The sequence below is a fragment of the Sander lucioperca genome, chromosome 9, assembly GCF_008315115.2.
Source record: "Sander lucioperca isolate FBNREF2018 chromosome 9, SLUC_FBN_1.2, whole genome shotgun sequence".
NCBI classification, from domain to species: Eukaryota; Metazoa; Chordata; class Actinopteri; order Perciformes; family Percidae; genus Sander; species Sander lucioperca.
Window position 1 is genome coordinate 19,352,879 of NC_050181.1, and position 21,165 is coordinate 19,374,043.

At 43.8% G+C, this 21,165-nt stretch overlaps 1 protein-coding gene across 7 annotated transcripts in view; it reads left to right on the plus strand.

Annotated features, from left to right (window-relative positions):
* Positions 1-21,165, plus strand: part of LOC116055586 (extended synaptotagmin-2-like) — a 105,574-nt gene that overhangs the window by 83,019 nt on the left and 1,390 nt on the right. For 5 of the 7 annotated variants that reach the window (XM_031307598.2, XM_036004831.1, XM_031307596.2 and 2 more), the window contains 9 exons: positions 5,020-5,082; positions 7,055-7,129; positions 8,105-8,191; positions 8,336-8,485; positions 8,871-9,292; positions 19,023-19,121; positions 19,211-19,342; positions 19,466-19,571; positions 19,842-19,891. In XM_031307598.2, the coding sequence (XP_031163458.1) occupies positions 5,020-5,082; positions 7,055-7,129; positions 8,105-8,191; positions 8,336-8,485; positions 8,871-9,292; positions 19,023-19,121; positions 19,211-19,342; positions 19,466-19,571; positions 19,842-19,891 (1,184 nt within the window). The remainder of the gene's footprint in view (positions 1-5,019; positions 5,083-7,054; positions 7,130-8,104; positions 8,192-8,335; positions 8,486-8,870; positions 9,293-19,022; positions 19,122-19,210; positions 19,343-19,465; positions 19,572-19,841; positions 19,892-21,165) is intronic. The other 2 variants (XM_031307599.2, XM_031307601.2) reach the window with 1 other exon arrangement.

A 21,165-nucleotide genomic window follows, 5' to 3' on the forward strand; every position in this document is an offset into this window, starting at 1 on the left:
AACAAAAACTTTTGATATTTTAGTCTCATTTTAGTCATAGAAAATTAACATTTTAGTCCAATGAGAGAAGATTTGACATGTTAGTTTGTTTTAGTCATCAATGTTTTAGTTGGCAAAACGTTTTAAAACATTTAAGTCCAGTTAGTCTTGTCACTTTTTCTCAGAATTCTTACTTTAAACGCATAACTCAAATACATTTTTCCCCATGTTGCCCAATCCTCTTCCGTACATTTCTGATTAATTCTAAGAGGAAGGAATGCATTTTGATCTGTCTGAGGCACTGAGAGCAGCTAGGGGGAATTCTCTGTGGATTGCTTTCCCTCCAACCTTCCTGTATAAGCCATCAATTGTGTGTGAACACAGCACATGGATGGATACCGCTCCATTAAAAAAACGGAAGCAATTTTATTTGATTAATTTTAAAGAAATACACAGACCTTTTGACAGGAAATGACATTAACAATTAAATGTGTAATGTAATTTGGACTGTGTGCCACTAGGTGTCACTGATGAGTCAATGCCCCTGTAATGTAATGTAATGGCTCACTTGTAAAAAAGTCTGTGTATTGTTTAAAAATCTTCACCTTCACCTCGGATCCTATCACTGATCTGACATTCATCCATTTCAGATCAGAGCTGAACAGCAGGGAAGAAACAATGAAGTTCTGTGCCATTATCTACAATTTTTCACATTTGAAAAACTACCTGAATATCCCCTCGTATATATAATTTTAATGTAATTTTGCATTTTTTCACCCAATTTTAACTCTGAGGTCACTCACTGACTTAGCATACATACTTTCATTATGTGTCCCGGTGGGATCGGATGATAAAGATGAAAACACGAGCGTCCGACACCAGAGGTTTAATGTATTGTTAATGGAACGTGTTGGGTGTAAAGCCGCCTACACGTGATCCGCGGCAAAACCACGAGGTAGGGCGCAGAGCAGAGAGGCAAAGCCTATCGCAGGAACAATCAGGAATTGGTTGAGCCTTGAAAGGTCAGCGTCATCAAGGTCAAAGTTAAAATAATTTGAACTTTGAGCGCAGCGCTTGCTAGCAATTCCGAGCGGTGCGCGACGCCAAGGGTAGTGCTGCACCTAGTTGGGCGGCACAGCTCTCCCCATAGGAAAACAATGGCCTGCTCACAGTTGTTCTACCGCAGATCATGTGTAGGCGGCTTTACATCAATGGATTTCATACCAACATATTTTTTTTGTGATCTAATTTTTCTTTTATTGACATTTGTTTTCATAACAAGTAATAAATAAAAAAACTAAGCATTCTCAAAGTAAGTGAAAGCAATGCACAGTCAGTAGAATAGATACTAACAGAAATCTATGAATGTCACCTGATTATCACCACAACATCTCAGCGTTTTTCTGATTGGAATTATTCTTTCCCTCTGATCTTCATTTAATCTCTCTCCATTTTAATTCATGACTTTCATCTAATGCTGTGGTATTCTAACTAGAGTCTAACCAATACGTTTTATCTGGCATCGGTTTTATTGATATTGATATTTTGTATTGGCATTAATATATGCAGACAAAAGAATTTTTTTATAAGCTGCAGATTTTTGTATATTCAATCTACAAAATTAAAATGTAGTATATATTTGTTGTACTTTTATTTAAAATTATAGTTGATATTTAAAATAATTAAATTTACAGTTTTCTAAATAAACTTGTATTTCAGAGGTTCAGTTTCAGTTTATTCTAGTGCTGTCAAACGATTAAAATATTTAATCGCGATTAATCGCATTAATGTCATAGTTAATTCGCAATTAATCGCACATTTTTATCTATTCTAAATGTCCCTAGATTTCTTTTTGCCCCATTATTTTGCTTTTATCAACATGGAAAAGTGGATCAGCTTGCTTTGTGCAAATGTTTTTTTATTGAAAACAACATTGACATATACTGTTGTGTTCTATTTCACACTAACATTCACACTTGGAGCAAACAATCTCTCACACAATGTAATGGCTTTGGCGAGGGGGCGGAGAATTGGCATCAGCTGTGTGCTTGGCCATCAGCTGTGTGCTTGGCCATCAAGTGGTATTTCAGACTGGACGTGCTGCGATGATAGCTCAGTTCACAACGACAAAACACACAGATCACTTTGGTCTTGTCAATGGAACCATTTGGCAACTTTTTAAAAGTAAACTTTCCATTCAGAATCTTATTGGCATCCATTTCGGCTTCTCTCGCTCGCCATCCACTCAAAAGGTAACGTTAGCCTACTACTCTTTGGCCGGCTCGCAAGCCCAAACAAGTGTGTGCGGCGTGCCTGTTGTTTTGTTTCCAGTCTAGCTAGATCCGGTGTGGTGTTGTAGCTTTTCTAACGTTACTAGTTATTGCAACAGCATGTGAAACAAAGTTTGCTAGGCCAAAAAGAATGTTAATCTCACGATAAAAAAATTGACACCGTTAAAATGGGTTTGCGTTACCGCCGTTAATAACGCATTTAACTGACAGCACTAGTTTATTCACACATCATCACATGATTAAGACACTATTTCGAAAGGTACAATGTTCATATGCAGGACGCACAAAATGTGGAACCCCAAATAAGCTACTAAAAATATTTTGATGGGAGGGATTGCCCCCTTCCCAGCTTTGGACGCTTGCTGGGCTTGTCACCAGTATTTATCAATTTCTCTTCCATGACCAATGAAAAGCAAAGAAAACAGGCTACACCCTCCTACAACCATGGTGGCTGCACCTGATTGGACAAACGCCTCACTTGTTGGTTCAAAAAAAAGACCAACATGGCGGCTCGTTTGGCTATTTTCGTTTATTTTACGAACATAGTTCACCAAAATTCAGAAAACATTTTATGTGAGAAATAAGCTATGCAGTTGCTCAATCTGTCTTCATTCTAGATTGACAACGGTCAGTTTAAAAGATTTTCTTGAGTTTTCGAGAGGCAGCGAGTCAAGCTGGACGACCCTGATTTACATAAAGTACCCTGGACCTCAACTTTGAGCAACTCAAGGGCCAGTCTTTGGAAAGTTACCGTGACGCTACCAGAATGCGCACATGTGCCTTGAGAGAGATGATTAGCAAAAACATGTTTATTTAAATAACAAATATAGTTTGCAATCAGTGTTGTATATCCTTATTAGATTTTTTTTAACCGTAAAAATTAGGGCTGTCAAACGGTTAATTTTTCTTAATCGCGATTAATCGCTGAATTTCTATAGTTAATCGCGATTAATCGTTTTTAAGTACATATTAACAATTGAAAGCAATTATTACTAGTGTATCTTGATTGGGACTCAAATGAATGCAAAGAAAGTTACTTTATGAACTTTACTTTAAGATTTGTATTTGGGTTATTATTAATTTACTGTAAACAAAAGAAAAATGTGTGAATCTGTCATTATTGCACAATTCCTCCAAGTACCTAACTAAGTCAAAGTCTCTTTATTAGTCTCCCTAAGGAGAAATTCGTTTTGGACACAGAGGGAAATTGCTGCAAGAGTAACAACAGAGACACACATCAAACACAGGGTTAAAAAGTTAGAAAAACAAAAGTACATGAAACATCTAGGCTACTCAAATAGCTGTGCAAATTACAAATTACCATTTTCTAAAGGCTGCTAGAGAAAAAAAAATAAAACATTAATTTATCCATTTATAAATATAAATATCCTTACAATCCATTGTAAAAAAAAAAATGCAGTAATTCTTTCATTCATATCTATACATACATTCAGTCACAAATTTACATTAATAAAATTCATGGTCATATGTTCATCGCTGCTCATTTATGAGCTTAACTGCGAGAGGAACAAATGAGTGCTTATACCTATTACATTTGCAGAAAGGAACCCTGTACCTCTTTCCTGAGTTCAATAGCTCAAACTCCGAAAACAACACATGAGAGTTATCACATAGGATAGTCTTAGCCTGCCTGATTGTTGCATAATACTAAAAAACTAAAAATCCCTATCCTTACCAGAGTCCATATAGTGTTTAATAACTCCTAAATAATGTTGATTACTCACTGACGTCCAGTGATCACGGTTAATGAGACAGTGTTTGCAGCACCTTGCAGCTGTTCCAGTGTGGCTGCTTTCTCTGTGTCATACAGGCTGTGTGTGGGGCTGCTGTCCCCCTCAACGGCAATGAGACAGGTCAGAACATGCCAACCGTAGTCTTTAAGACCCGAGTCCTCTACGATGCTGACAGGTCTGCAGTTAGTTGCCACCCGTTTTGCAAGAGCTGTAGTATTTTTTTTGGATTTGGTTTCATCCACAGGTCAGCAAGTAGCACTCTCCAAAATACTGCTTTGCCTGAGTGGGTAGAATGCTAGCGGGTAGCATCAACCTGAGTCACGTTAATTAGCTCGTAGGTGGTAGCTCAAGCTTGACGTGCTTCAGTGATATTTTAATTCAGCTTTACACAATGTGCATATGGCTTTCGACTTGTCTACTGAGCCGTCCGGGAGTTTTGGAAAATAAAAAGCACCATTCAGAACTGTGTTGCTGCTGTCTTTCTCCATCATGCCTGCATCCTGCAGCAGGAGGAAGTATGGCAGCATGATGATAAGTAAAGGTGCGGCAAAGGGTCAAAATAGTAGCCTGTTAGGCACGACGCAAAGCAGAGTGAAGTGTAAAATAAATTAATAAATGCCGGCATGCGATCAATGCGATTAAAAAAAAATTAACGCATTATGATCGACCCTTAATCGCATCGCGATTAACGCGTTAATGCTGACAGCCCTAGTAAAAATTAATAATATAGTCGTGATAATGCCAGTATTTGTTGGACTCTAGTTTTGACCTCATGTCCAGGTTTAAATGGGGTATGACAGTAACCATTTGATCACCCATGTTGTCTCGATGTCTGTTAAATCGTGTCCCAATGTTTGGTGATAGCGGCGGTCCTGGTGTGTTCTGTCTTTCTCCTAATCCTCCTCCCTGCATGCCCCTCTTTCCCTAATAACCTGCTGGTGTTTGTGTGTGTGTTGTTTGCTCTCTCCTGCCTTGTCCCTGGGGGAAAATCAAAGCGCAATCCATTAGAGTTCAACCAAGCGGGGCTGAAGAAGGCCTCGGTCACTAAGGCCATCAAGGTAATGCCCTGTACACCCATATTTCTCTGACATCGAGGAGGGATACAGGGGAACACAGTGACAGGTGTTCACACAGGCTGATATATTCACACATTCAACTCATATTTGTACAGAATGGCCAGAAGTATGTGGACACCTAAATATCAATAACAGCATACAGTACACTCTTCTGGATTCAGATGTTGAACCTGGCTGCAGGGATCGGCTCCCATTCAGACACAAGAGCATAAAACGTGGGGAATACTCGCCGCAGCCGACCTGTCGAATACCAGTGTGACGTCATGGGAGCGCCGCAACTGTTTATACTCGCACATGGTGGTCGCTAGTTGCAGTCTTCTCCTGAACAGAGGTGGCGCTAATGAGGAGAGGCTACCAACTTTGCTATTTCTATGGTCGCACACTCAAAATCCTGGCGAGCCAGCGAGATCTACGTCATTTTGATGTCACATTCACGTGCGCCAGCTCGACTGCAGTGACTGTAAAATGGCCTTTAGTGAGGTCAAACACTGATGCTGGGGGATCAGGTCTGGCTCACAGTCGCTGCTGTCAGGGCTCTGTGCAGGCCAGTCTAGCTTTTCCACACCAAATTGGGAAAACCATTTCTGGCAGGACACACAGTTGTAACCACACTGTGGTCTAAACTACCATTGTATGTTATAGCAGTAAGCTTTCCTTTCATTGGAACTATCGGGCCTTGACCAAACCAGGAAAAACAGCCCCAGAACAAAAGTGTCTGCATACTTTTGGCCATATAGTGCACTGTAGTCCAAAGTAAGCACAGAGATGAAGTCTTTTAACAATGTCATAAATACAGAATGTCTAATTCTGAATTTTGGTACAAAACTCATTCAACATAATAAGAAAGATGTAAAAATGTGAAACAAATGTGGTATTTGTTATCAGTTGGTGGTTTTATTGTTAAACAAGTATATGACTTAATACTATTTACATCAGAAATGATATATATGTTATCAAAGAGCTAACCTTGCACTAAATCTTTTAATCTTTTATGAACCCTTGTTGGAAAAGAGTTTGGGGATTTACGACGATGTGTTGTACTATAAAAAATATCAGGAGGTGAAATGTCGTGCTCATTAAATTCTATTTGAACAGAGTGAAAGCTCACTGGGTGCTGTGCCCATTAAGGGGCTGCTGCAGCATTTAAAGAGGCTCTGTGGCCCATCTCAGTTGCTGAAACTGAAGTCACTGACTGTGGTTTGGAAACCAACTCCAATAATCATGTTTGTTTACTAAAACTGTGCACTGTGTCTAACAATGTGTGTTCTAAATAACAACTTAGTTGTCCAAAGAACACTTTTCATTCTGAAACTTTTAATTGATCTTTTCTTTAAAACTAATCTGGTGTGTTTTTCAGACTTCCTGGTTTGGGGCCATTAAAAGCTTTTACTTTTCCATCTTAACTTTATCCCATAAAAAGTAACACATTTTGCCATCAGGTGCTGAAATGTCTAATAAACATTTTCGAAGTTTTTTAGTGATAAATGACAAGTTTTATTATATTACGCAAAAAAAATGCTATAACAGTTCAGCTGAGCCTAATCTTGACCAAAGCAAAAGTTATAAATGCCACTGACTCCATTACAGCATCTTTTTTAAAGACATTTGTTACTAATTGAGACTGGCAGGCCAGGCTCACAGCCATGTTAGCTAAAGCTAACATTAGCTCTAATGTTAGAGGCATGGGTTCATACATAGGCAGGGCAAAATGTCAAAAGTCAGTTTCTTTCGAGCAAGCAGAAATCAATTTCGAGAGCAGAGTTGCAAGAGCGTGTATGCCCTCAGGCGCTCGCAAAGTAGACAGTCGCAGGCGCGTGATGCTTAGTTTTATACGTGCAGGTGCCATTCTTTCCCTCTCCCTAGTTTTGTTTCACGCGCTCGCAAGATATGACATAACCCTGACGCCATATCATTCTTTCCTGTTTTTGTAAAACCAGTTTTATTTCTTTTGCAGTCTGGTAAAAAAGTGACCAGCGTTCCAAGTCCGTTGGTCCAGTTCACAGTGGGACACAAGTCCTACGAGAGCAAGGTGAGACCAAAGTCCAATATGAATCTTGTGTTTCCTCATATATCAAAAAGCATTTGAACTTTGTAACTTTGCAGTAGCAAAAAACTTGAAATACAGACAACTTTACCTTTCAGTTAACCAATAGTTCAGTATTTTGGGAAATTCATTTGCTTTTGTTCCAAGGATGAGATGAGAAGATACATATCAATCTCATAAATCTCTGAGCATAGAGACTAGATATTGGGAATCAGCTACTGTAGTCTGGCTCTTTCCAAAATCCAAAATTAGACAACAAACACTCACTAATTACCCACCAATAATTTGTGTATTAAAACTACAAATTTTAATTTATTTAAAGCATCTTTTTTCACTTTGGGCAGAGCAGGCTAACTTCCAGTCTTTATGGTAAGGCTAACGACATTGTTACTCCAGCTCTGTACCTAACACACATATGTGAGATTGATATTGATCTTCCAATTACACACGCATAATAAATTAATAAGTGTAAGTGTATGTCCCAAAATGTTGAACTATACTTTCAGAAACAATACATTTGAGAAAACTAAAAAGTCTGCCCTCTGTCTGCAGATTATATGTTAGCTGTTTGGTAAAGCAAGCAGACGATTTGAGTTGAGTTTGTCTAGTGAACATTACATTGGCTGCTAAGAAACTTTGAAACTGTTGAAATTGGGAAAGACTGACTGCAAAAGGTTGGTTAATTACTTAAAGCTAGCAAATGTCCCCTATAGCAGTTGAGTGCAGCCACTGCACATTTAGCGGGCAACTAATATTGTAATTACTAATAATTGCAATCGGCTGGGTCTGCATACATTTTGGTATTTTCATAGGACATAGTGTATTTTCCTCAAAATAACTTCAATTACACAGATATTTGCAGTTTCGCAGTTGGCTGACTCTGTGACCATCCCTTGATATGTTCCTCGACCGTTGTGTTTTTCCTTCCCTTTAACTCTTCTCTTTTGTGTCCTCTTCCAGACTAGATATAAGACCAATGAACCTGTGTGGGAGGAAGCATTTACCTTCCTCATCCACAACCCCAAAAGCCAAGAATTGGAGGTTGAGGTACGGAGATGTTGTCTTTTTTTGGCTGATAATTTTATTGGTGCTCGAGTCTCATGTTTATAAGCAGTTAAATCTTGACCATATGAGTTGTGACTCACAAATATACCATCAGCATCCCATGTTTTTGTATCCTGTGTGTTTTAGGTGAAGGATGAAAAGCACGAGTGTTCGTTGGGGACGTTATCACTGCCTTTGAGTCGCCTGCTGGAGGCAAAAGACATGACGCTGACCCAGCGCTTCCCTCTAAAGAACTCCGGACCGAGCTGCACCCTGAAGATGAAGATGGCTCTGCGGGTAGGAAGACAATCTGTAGATGATGAAAACTATTTGTGGTTTGTCATGGCGCCATTAGATCAGCCTGCAGGGGTCGCCTAAAGTGGTTTAGCTCACTTTCCCTCCAATTATTTAGAAATCGTTTTAAAATCCCAAATTGGGATTCCCAAAGTGGCTTCAGATATTGTCCTTTTACTGGAAAGATTCTAATGAAGCAGAAATAGTTTACTTTTTTTTCACCTGATTTTGGAAAAAAAACAGTAGTTCAAACAGAACATGGGTCTTGGAAAAGGCATAAAAGTAAAAAATATCAGCTCTCAAATTCAGAATGATAGTTAGTTGTTACCTCACTTGTTGTAAAACTGTCAACCTTTGTCTCATTTTCTTTGTACGTGTTTTATTTCAGGTGCTGTGCTTGGATAAGAACACTTCCTCATCCTCAGACTCCACCCCGTCCTCCATACAGGTCCACAAGAACAGCTCCTCCAACCAAACCCCACGGCCCTCCATCTCCTCTGACCCTGTGCCTTCCTCCTCCACATCCGACACCCCCCGTTCTTCCTCAGTGTCGGCCCAGGACCTGCTTAACCGGCGGAGGGAGGCCGACGATCCCTTTAGGTCTCCGGGAAGCACAGACTTGGGGCAGGGTGGGGCAAGAGGAGGAGGTCGGGGCCTGGCAGAGACCGGAAGGAGCACCTCCAACCTGGCTATCTCTGGGTCCCAACAGTACCTGGTTGGAGGCAAAGAGCCAACGCCCAGCATCGCCTCGGACATCTCCAACCCCTTCGCTGCTCAGGAGCTGCAGCAGAGACTCCAGCAGCTGCAAAAGTATCTATCAACCAATCATATATCTATTTATCTGCCCATCTAATGATCATCTATCTAACAGTGTGTAGAACACATTTTTCTATAGCTTTGTCTGTGGAAAATATTTGTAAAAACTACTAAAACTAAAAACTGAACTAAAAAATGTGCCTGCTGTGTGGTGTCCGGGAAGAACTTGAACCAGAGATGTCTGACTTTGAGATCCAGGAAGATTAATTGAGATGCCAGATGAATGACAATTTGAACATGAAGTTGACTATGAAGTTCACATTACATGGGAAGTGTGATGTGATTGTTCTGGGGTACACACATCACTATAAGAAGTCCGAAAACGGGTCCTTTTCTAGAGCCGCCCCCAGATTTACCTTGGAAATCTGAACTATCCAGACATGAGTCTCTAGTCTGGCAGGACAGGGAGGCGAATGATAAGGGCCATGGGCACAGGTAGGGGTCCTGACTCTGTTGTCTGCTCCAGGTGTAATCTGGGAGATCCCTCAAACTGGCCACAGTGCATGGGGTAGCTGCGTGAGCTGGTGAGTTCTTTACTGTCAAGGTAAGCAGCTGGTGGAGTCTCTGGCCACTATGGTGCCTCGCGAAGAAAGCGCTGCCCCTGGTACCAGCAGCCTTCAGTCAATTCCTGTATTTCGACCACGTGAGTACGCACGTAGACTTTGAATTGGCAGAAATCCAAAAGAAGCCAAGTGAGCACAGTATGGGCAGAGTAAGCTCTGTGGTGATAACTGAAGCTAGCTGGGCACCTGTTAGAGCGGCACACAGCTCCACACAGCTCCAAACGAGGGATAGTCTGCTGTTTCTTCAGAGCCACACGTGACCTTGCGGTGAGGAAGGCCACCTTGACCTAACCACTGGGGTCCTCAGTTCTGAGGTAGGATACAGAGCTGTTAGCCTTCGCCGAAGCATCGCAGAACACGTAAATGTCCCTCAGGCTGTTTGGGGTGTCCAGCTCGGGGCAGCTGTAGCCTCTGGGAAGGGTGATGTGCCGAAGCTCAGACAGTTCCCTCTCCCACTCCTTCCAGTCATGGAGCAGGTCATCAGGTAGATTGGGATCGCCCCACTTTCTATGCTTTGCCCAAAGCAGTTGCACCATCACCTTTGCTCTTGTGGTGAAGGGCACCAGATAACCAATGGGGTCATATTTGCTTGCTTATACCTTGTAGATGGCGCTTAAAGTGGATAGGTCTGGGTTCTGAGCTTTTAAGATTGGCAGTGCCAATAAAGTCAGAGCGCTGACTTCTGACCATCTGGCTGGCCCTGCGCTATCCAGAGCTCAGAACTTGGCTCGACCTGGCTTCTGAGGAAAGGTGGCTGATGACTGCTCCTCAGTTGCTTGCCCACTGGAGCAGCTCAAAACCCCCTTCTGCCAGAAGCGCCTGCAGCTTGTCCACTAGGGCTCTTGCTTCCTCCTCAGATGACAGGCTCCGCAGGCAGGTGTCCACATAAAAGGACTTGAGGACTGCCTCTTGCACATCCTCCCTGGCTGGCTGTGATCCAGGATGTACTTTTGGAGAGCGAATATGACACAGCAGGCACTGCTCGTAGTCCCAAAGGGCAGTAATCTCCATTCATAGACCTTTGGTGGTTCTTTTCGCTTTAGGTCTCACCAGAGAAACCGTAAGAGAGGCCAGTCCTCCGGGAGCAACCGGACCTGGTGGAACATACCTCTGATGTCGCTGCTGGAGGCCACAGAATGCTCTTCAAACCACAACAGCACTGCTAGAAGGGAGGACCCCAGAGTCTGTCCTGGTAGGAAGTTGTTGATGTTATGGCCTTAAAACCGGAAAGAGCAGTTAAACACAACTCTGTTCTTGCCGTAGTGCTGTTGTACCATATGGTGCGTTACGTACTAACTGGTAAGTGTGGCCTGTGCTCCGGATTCCAGTTTGACAATATCACCTTATGTCCCCAGTCTCTTCATCTCAGGTACAGCATATATGCTGCTGCCTGTTCCGGTGACTTGGCTAGCATTCTTTCAGTGGAAGTACTGACCCCTTGGGTGCACTGAGCTGACACATGTTGGGGACAAGCAACAGTGGGGTTGCATAGCGGTTGACACCGTCGATGTTCACTCTCACCATCTTAGCCTCCAGTAGGTCTATCGCCTGCTGGTCCTAACGTTACCTTGTACTGGCCTTTCCGTTTGGCCATGGTAAGTCATCCATCTGCCAAAGCCGCTCAACATGACTGTTGGCAGGGCCCGTATGGTAGTGAAATAGCATTGTGGTGCAGTGAACGAATGCTTCAGTTCCTGGGCTGGGCCCTAAATGTCCATCCTAACCTGGTCTTTATGGTAGCTGGCCTGCCAGGGGGACCAAGTCGGACAGGTTCCATTGGGGTTATAAGATGCAGGTTGTCCAAACCTATAAGCAGAACTGGCTGAGGGGTTAGGGTTAGGGTTATGGGTTAATGTTGTAGAGGAAGCCCTCGATAGTGGTGGAACTTCTTCTGCAGGACACTGACTGGATGCGTGTTTAGCCAGCCCAAGTTCTTTGGCCATGAAAGCTCTCTTGATCTGGTAGACTCTGCATGGCTGGGATGCAGGAGACAGCGTAAAAGACACTCCCGCTCCATGCAGGACCTGGAGATCCTGGCGCACGGTTCTGAGGTGCAAGTCCTCAGGTTGGCCTTCAAATCCAAGGTCATGGGCAGCCACATGCAACAGAATTGTCGTCTCTGAGCCGTCGTCCAGGACAGAATACGACTCCAAGGTTCAATCTCCATTGCATAGTAATACTTTTCTGACCTTCAGCAGCACGTTCCGTCCTCCATGTTGTCTTTGCTGTGTTCAGGAGACAGCATTCAACCTGTGGGACTCTGTCTTGGCCCTTTTCTGCCTTATCTGGAGCCATCCTGTTCAACTCTTGGAGGACGAGCAAGTGTCTCTTGTTGCAGCTCTTGCAGATCATCTTTAGATCACACTCTGCTACTCTGTGGGCTTGCCCACAGCGCCAACAACTGTTGATTTTGTCTGTTGTGAATATACACCATAAGAAAAAAGAAAGTGATACAGTAAGGCTGCCGTTTTTCTAATAAATCCCGTGAAAAGACCAAAACCTGACTTTTCTGCCCTGTCTGTGAAACTCGGCTCCAAACCCATTGGTTCCTACTGAAGACGTAGAAGGATCACATATATATTTATTTAAAAAAGAAGGCTCAGTGATTTTCAGCTGGTCACTGTAATTTTTATCAAACAGTAGAAAATAGTACTATTTTAAGCGACAGATTAATCCACATTTGGTGCTCTAGTAAGTATTTGTGGCAGCAGGGCAGTATATGTGGGATTGAGTTAAAAAAACTAGTGTGTGTGTTTATTAGGGCTGCCACCTCTTAGTCGATTAGTCGACTAATTGGTCGTTTTGGTCTTAGTTGACTAAGATTTCTTTAGTTGATGAGTCATTTTTTATGCTTATTAATGCTTAATTACTCATTTCCAAGAAACTTATGAGCACATTTCTGGTAAGCACAAGATTTAAAGTGGTGCTTTTGCAGGATTAATTGTGGAGAAACTCAGTTTTACAGATGGTTCATTAACTACATTTATATTGTGCTTTTCTAATCTTTCTAGTCACAGCTCTGTCGATTACATCAACTAATCGATTAATCGACAAAATCATATAAGTGTTAGTCGACTAAAAATTTCTTTAGTCGAGGACAGCCCTAGTGTTTATGGTAGTGAAGGAAAATGTGACCCAATGCAACAGTGTGATGCTGTGATGTGTTTTTAACAACAATGGAGCTCTATGGCACAGACGAAGAAGATAGATCAGGCTGTGATACACACAATACCTATTCTTTTAGAGGACATTTCTACTGATCTGAAACATACCTGACTGCTTTTTAGTTGTAACTTCACACTTTCTCACAACAATCATAATACAGGTTTGAACATGAGGTGCTGTTTTTGATGTGTTAAACCCTCTGCGCTCTCTCTCTCTCTCTCTCTCTCTCTCTCTCTCTCTCTCTCTCTCTCTCTCTCTCTCTCTCTCTCTCTCTCTCTCTCTCTCTCTCTCTCTGTCTCTCTCTTTCTCTCTCTGTCTCCCTCTCTCTCTCTCTCTCTGTCTCTCTGTCTCTCTCCCTCTCCCTCTCTCTCTGTCTCTCTCTGTCTCTCTCTCCCTCCCTCTCTCTCTCTCTCTCTGTCTCTCTCTCTCCCTCTCTCTCTGTCTCTCTCTGTCTCTCTCTCCCTCTCTGTCTCTCTCTTTCTCTCTCCCTCTCTCTCTCTCTTTGTCTCTCTCTTTCTCTCTCCCTCTCTCCCTCTCTCTCTCTCTCTCTGTCTCTCTCTGTCTCTCTCTGTCTCTCTCTCTGTCTCTCTCTTTCTCTCTCCCTCTCTCTCTCTCTCGCTCTCTCTCTCTCTGTCTCTCTCTCTGTGTCTCTCTTTGTCTCTCTCTCTGTCTCTCTCTCTCTCTCTGAGTGAATGGCGGATTGAGTGTGGAGAGCGTGGATTGTGCTGATTTGTTTGTGAGTTTATCTTACTCTTTTTTTCTCTTTTTTTGTGTGTATGTGTATGTGTTTATTTCCTATTATTAGTTAGTGGTGTGCTGAGAGTTTTGGTGGGTTGGTGGTGGTGTAACTGGCGGCGTGTCTTTTGTTTGGCACAATGCCAGTGGCGGAAGCCGCTGCGGCTGAGTTTGAGAAGCTGACTCGGCGTCATGCTATCAAACTCAGCCCAGTTGTACAATGTTCAGTGGAGGATGCAGGTTTAGCGGTGGGAGAGGTGTACATGGTTCTCAAAGACACAACAAGTGATCTAAACTTGTTGTTTAAATTAAACTAACTTCTTTTAAAGTGGAGGGTTTTACTTATATGGTTTTTGCGTCATCGGAGACGATGAAATGTTTTGGATGTGGAGTAGAAGGGCATTTGATCTGCTCCAGCCCGGTGAGGGGGGCGGTGTATTTGCCGGGGACGGTGACCCAGGGTGCTCCGGTGGTCGCGATTCCTCTTTTGATGCCCCTCCACTTCAGGTGTTGAGGAAATTAGTACACAAAAACAGATAACCCTAACCCAAAGTAAAACAAATGAGTGTGTGAACACAGTAGAGGTGAATGAAAACGTGTCAGTGAGTATGGATCTGCTGGTAGATGACAAGGATATGGATGATGAGGAAGGGCTGAAAATTGCGCAGAAGAGAAAATTTATTGATTCTGTGCCAAAAAACTCAAAAGCTAAGAAAACGAGTAAAGTACTAAACACTCCACCAGAGTCAGAAAGTGACTTCAGTATGACTCAGGAGGACCAGCTGATAACTCATCAGACTCCTTATCTGCCGGCAGATATTAAACAGTTTCTGGAGAGCACTAAGGGAGCCAGGCTGCCCATAGTAGAGGAGCACTTCCCTGATCTCAGGCTGTTCATCCAGTTAGCTCGGCCTCTCACCAGAAAGGCTGGTGAAGAAGTGCTCACAGATCAGGAAATCTACTGTCTAAGGAAACTTACAGTTAAAGTAAAAGCACAACTCAACACAGATGATGATGAATGTTTAACATGTGTATTTTCTTTATTTACTGTCATGTTTATCTGCTGTTGTTTTCTCTCTCTCTCCATCTATGTGTGATTTTAACATAGGGACTTTAAACCTAAACGGAGCCAGAGCTGATTTTAAAAGAGCTGCTCTTTTTAAGCTCATGGAGATAAGGAAGTTAGATGTGATGTTTTTACAGGAAACCCACAGCACCACAGACATTGAATGTGACTGCAGGAGGGCTTTTAATGGGGAGGTGATTTTAAGCCACAAGTCCAGTCTGAGTGGGGGGGTGGGGGTGTTATTTGCCAGGAGTTTTTTTACCAGTTTCTGTTGATGTAGATGAGATTCTGCCAGGTGTGTTGTTGAAGGTCACAGCTCAATATGAAAAGGTGAAGTTAGTGTTTTTAAATGTCTACGCGCCAACCAATGGGGTGGATAGGGTAGCATTTTTAAACATTTTATCTGATGCCATTGGAGCTTGTAGTGATGATTATATGTTTTTAGGGGGGGATTTTAACTGTACGGTGGATCCAACCCTAGATAGGAATCATCCTGAACCTCATCCTGCATCGTCCCACAGGATCAGACAGCTAGTGGAAACACATCACCTGTCTGACCTGTGGACGGGTTTTAATAGGAACCATAGGCAGTACACCTGGAGTCACTCCAGAGACAATGTTTTATCCCTGGCCAGACTGGACCGCCTCTATTGTTTTAAACACCACTTTAATATCTTTAAGAGGTGTGTTATTCAGCCTGTGGGTTTTACTGATCACTGTCTTGTCTCCTGCTCTGTTTTTATAAAAAATGTTCGTTTAAAGAGCGCCTATTGGCATTTTAACACAGCTCTGTTGAATGACCAGGCTTTTAAATCTGCTTTTAAGTTGTTTTGGTCTTCCCACAGAGAGAGCAGGCCTGCTTTCACCTGCATTCAGCAGTGGTGGGACTTTGGCAAGGTTCAGATTAGACAACTTTGCCAGCAGTTCACTCGCAATGTCACTGGAGAGTTGTCTCGATCAATGAAGGATCTGGAGAGACAGGTAGAACAATTGCAATCTTTAGCAGCTTCTACAAGAGATCGAGGGCATTTAGTCTCCCTCAAGTCTAAACAGTCGGCTATAGCCAACCTGCTGGGCGTCTCAGCACAGGGAGCTCTGGTCAGGTCGAGGTTTATGAACATCTCACAGATGGACGCTCCATCTCAGTTCTTCTTTGGGCTGGAGAAGAAAAATGGACAAAGGAAGATCATTCATTCTTTACGTACGGGTAGCGGCTCTGAAGTCTCAGACTCGTCTGAGATTAGGAAGTTTGCTGCCGGTTTTTACAGAGACCTTTATAAGAGTGAGTGGTCAGATAATCCAGATGTGTACAGCAGTTTCTTCAGTGGTCTCCCTCGGGTAAGCATAGAGGATAACTCCCATCTGGCAGCAGAGTTAACTCTGCAGGAGCTGACTAAAGCCATGGGTAGTTTGCAGAGCGGCAGAGCTCCGGGGATGGATGGCCTTCCTGTGGACTTTTTTAAGTCTTTTTGGTCCATTTTAGGACAGGACCTGCTCGAGGTGATAGATGACAGTCTCCAGAATGGAAGACTTCCTCTGAGCTGCAGGAGGGCCGTCATCACCCTGCTGCCTAAGAAGGGAGACCTACAAGAGCTGAAGAACTGGAGACCGGTCTCTCTGCTGTGCACGGATTATAAAATCCTATCCAAAGCTCTGGCCCTTAGATTGAGGGAGGTGATGGTGTCCATTATCCACCCTGACCAGACTTACTGTGTGCCCGGCAGGCTCATAAGTGACAATGTCACTTTAATTCGGGATGTTTTGGACCTCTCTAGTTCATTGGCTGTTGAAACTGGTCTTATTTCCATAGACCAGGAGAAGGCTTTTGATCGGGTTGAACACCAGTACTTATGGCAGACTCTGGCTGCTTTTGGGTTCAACCCTGGTTTTATAGCCATGATCCAGGTTCTCTACAGTGACATTGCGAGTGTTCTTAAGATAAATGGCGGGCTGGGTGCTCCCTTCCGTATCAAGAGGGGGGTGAGGCAGGGCTGCTCTCTCTCTGGTATGTTATATTCATTGTCCTTCGAGCCTCTGCTCCACAAATTACGGAATAATTTGAATGGTGTGTGTTTCCCTCAGTATCCTGTGTCTTTTAAGTTTTCTGTTTATGCAGATGATTTGATTGTTTTGGTAAACTCACAAAGAGATATTGAGGTTTTAGAAAATACTGTTAAAGTTTTTGGTTTGATTTCATCTGCAAGAGTGAACTGGGGGAAGAGTGAAGCTGTGGTGGTGGGGGAGAGTTTGGGGGATCGGCTCAGGCTGCCAGGAGCTTTGGTCTGGAGAAAAGGAGGACTGAAGTACCTCGGAGTTTTCCTGGGGGATGAGACTTTTATACAACGGAACTGGGATAATGTTTTAGAGAAGGTCGGCTCAATGGATGGAAGTGGCTATTGCCAAAAATGTCCTACCGTGGCCGCGTCCTCATTTTAAATAACTTGGTCTCGTCTTCCCTGTGGCACCGAATGGCCTGCATTGACCCCCCGACCTCTCTCCTGTCCCAGGTACAGAGGCTTTTGGTTGGTTTCTTTTGGGATCGGATGCACTGGGTCCCACAGAGCATCCTGTTCCTCCCTAAAGAGGAGGGAGGGCAAGGACTGGTCCATTTGGCCAGCAGAGGTGCTGCCTTTCGCCTCCAGTTTTTACAGAGGATGCTCACTGGATCGATAGACGTTTTGTGGAGGCCTTTATCTCGCTGTATTCTGCAGCGTTTTAACAGCTTCGGCCTGGATTTTAATTTGTTTTTAATGGACTCCAACAACATGAGCAAGTTGTCTCTGCCGGGTTTTTATAGGAGTGTTCTTAGTGTGTGGAACCTGCTGAGGAGACAGAGAGCAGAGCAGGCGGACTCTCTGCATTGGCTCCTGCAGGAACCTGTGCTGTTTGGGACGGTGCTGGACTATCCTGGCTGGGGAGGAGCAACGCTGTCCAGGGTGCTGAAGGCTGCAGGGATTTCCACTCTGGGTCAGGTGGTGGAACTGGCTGGACCTCGGCTGGATGACCCCGTCCATCTGGCTGCTCGACTTGGTCTCAGGTCGGTCCGGGTCACCGGGCAACTTTTGGAGTACTGGAGACACAAGCTGACTGGACATGAATGTTCCCTCCTAGACTCCTTCAGTAATGGGTCACTGCTGCCGAACGAGAACGACCCGTATCCTTTCCTTGGTTTGCTCCCGGATTATAAAGCCTGTGGGGGCCCTCTGCTAGAGCCGGTGCGGACTGTCTCTCTGGAGAATGCTTCAGGAAAAGCGTTCTATGGTCTGATGGTGAAAACACTGAACAAGACCAAGCTGAATGGACGGACTGACACTCCATGGAGGAGTCACCTTGGTCTAGATCAGAGTTTTAGACCTGCATGGAGGTCCATTTACAAACCTCCACTGTCTAAAAGACATGCAGACTTACAGTGGAGGATCCTTCATGGGATTATTGTGGTGAACTCTTTTGTGTCTGTCATAAACGCTGCTGTTGAGGACAAATGTCCGTTCTGTGGACTGAGAGAGACAGTATTTCACTGCTTTTCTGAGTGTCAGCGTCTTTCTGCTGTGATTTTGTTGTTACAAAATGTATTTACCAGATGTGGAGAGGTTTTCACCAAACAGGTTTTTATTTATGGTTTTAATTACAGTCGCCATCATAAGCACAAGTGCCAGGTTTTAAATTTTGTTTTGGGATAGGCCAAAATGGCGATGTATGTAAGCCGGAGAAGGAAGGTGGAGGACGATTTAAATGTTGATGTTACCCTCGTGTGTGTAAATGCAATTAAATCCAGACTGCTGGTGGATTTTAGCTTTTATAAAGCTGCTGGAGACCTGAACTTGTTCCAGCAGGTCTGGGGGTTTAATCAGGTTCTCTGTTCTGTCTCAGAAGAGACGCTTACCTTTGGAGACGTGCTCATGTAGTTTATTTTATTTTCAAAATGTGTTCTGATGTAATTTATTGAGCTTGAAATAGAATGAAAATGTGCGGAAAATAAAGCTGGTTTCAAAATCAAATCTCTCTGTCTCTCTGTCTGTCTCTCTCTCTCTCTCTCTCTGTCTCTCTCTCTCTCTCTCTCTTTCTCTCTCTGTTTCTCTCTCTCTCTCTCTCTCTGTCTCTCTCGGTCTCTCTCGGTCTCTCTCTCTCTCCCTCTCTGTCTCTCTCTCTCTCTCTCTCTCTCTCTCTCTCTCTCTCTCTCTCTCTCTCTCTCTAGTGGTTCGGGCCCGAGTCATTCCCAGCTGGGTGAGATCCAGCTGACAGTCAGACACAGCTCCCAGAGGAACAAACTCATGGTGGTCGTTCACGGCTGCAGGTACGAACCAATAAGAGCGAGGAGTTTCTTCCAAAAATACTCTCTGTATTGGGTGAATGTTTTAAGTAATATTAATTTTACTGCCACAGAAACCTTATAGCGTTCACTGATCACGGCTCAGATCCTTACGTCCGCCTCTACCTGCTTCCTGACAAACGGAGGTCGGGCAGGAGGAAAACTCACACATTCAAGAAAACCCTCAACCCAGTATACGATCAGACGTGAGTCCCACTGTTCTGCTTTCACATGTGTTGTTAGATAACTTTATTGTTAAACAGTTTTGTTAGTTTTTAGAGGCTGAGTTGTAAATGTGCTGTGTGCTTTTCCTGTCTCTGCCTGCTCAGGTTTGATTTCAGTGTTTCCCTCGTGGAGCTCCACAGGCGGACTCTGGATGTCGCAGTGAAGAATGGTGGAGGTCTGCTCTCCAAACACAAAGGCCTTCTGGGAAAGGTACAAACTTTCACTGGGCTGGCATATTCTAGACGTTAAACCCTGAGGAACTGTCTTGAAGTGAATGTATTTTAATATGATAAAATAATTTGTTTTCATGATGAATTCTTATGGACTTAAATCTTGAGTTTTGATGATCTGTCAGTTAGATTAAATCCTAAAATAGTGTTTAATTTGCAGAAATATCTACTCTGGACATGAAAAGATATGGTCTTTTAATATTTTAACTTTATTTCTGTCAGTGAAGAAAACTCTGCCTTTTTTCATCAGGTTCTGGTGGATTTGACACATGAGGACAGCGCTAAGGGTTGGACACAATGGTTAGTCTTTGATTTCCCACTTTTCATTTATAATGATCTGATAACACAACAATCAAGTGAAACAGCTCTCACAAAGCTCACTTTTAATGTATCAGGATCAGAATCATTACCAGGCGGGCGGGAGGCGGGCGGGAGGCGGCCGGGAGGCAGGCGGGTGTGAGGCAGGTGGGAGGCAGGCGTGAGGCAGGCGTGAGGCAGGCGGGAGGCAGGCGGGAGGCGGGCGGGCGGGAGGCAGGCGGGAGGCAGGTGGGCGTGAGGCAGGCGGGAGGCGGGCGGGAGGCGGGCGGGAGGCGGGCGGGAGGCGGGCGGGAGGCGGGCGGGCGTAAGGCAGGCGGGAGGCACGAGGCCCTGTGCGGTCGCACAGTTGCCACAACCCATGCAAAGATTCTGCTTATGTGCATGTAATAGACATGTAATAGACGGGAGAACTGCTGGCATCATACCCTTCGTTTTGTCAGCATTTAACACCAGTTTGAGATGGAACAGGTGTGACTGTATAACGTCAAATGCAGCCTGCAGATGTTCAAAGACCAGGGCAACAGTGTTTGCACGACAATAAACAATTGTGTCATCGGCGCACATACTGTATGCATAGATGCATCATTCTGCCCCACATTGTTAACATTAGTTGTGAAGAGAGTGGGTCCTAAAACTGACCCTTGCGGCACACCTTTGGTGACTTATAAATAACTGGACGAGAGACCATTAAGCTGCACACACTGCTTACGACGTGAAAGGTAGTTTACAAACCAGCCAACAGCCTGGTCTGAAAAGCCTATATCCAGAACCTCTGACATAAGATGCCATGATCTACAGTATTGGCTTTGGAAGTGCAGCACAGTATTTATTTGGTGTCCAAGGCATCCACAACATCATTTAACACTTTCATGGAGGCAGTTACTGTGCTGTGTTGTTTTCTGAAGCCAGACTGATGGGGAGATAAAACGTTAGTAGACCACAAGTACTCCTTAATCATTCACCAGCTTTTCAAGAACCTTGGCTAAGATGCAGAGTTTGGAAAAGTCAGAGCAGAGGTGGAGGGAAATGTGGATGGACACGGCCTCTTAGCCGACATGTTGACTCAGTCTATCAGCAGAGTAAGATCAGATTTCTACTGCGGATACAGGCTGGCCTGGTAGCCTGGCTGCTGTTTCTGCTGCTGATATATGCTGTCGTGTAGAAAATAAATACTACTATAAAATGTGAAAAACTATACTATAACCAAATATGTACATTATAGCTGTTTTAAAATTGGAAGGGCAAAATATGTTGGC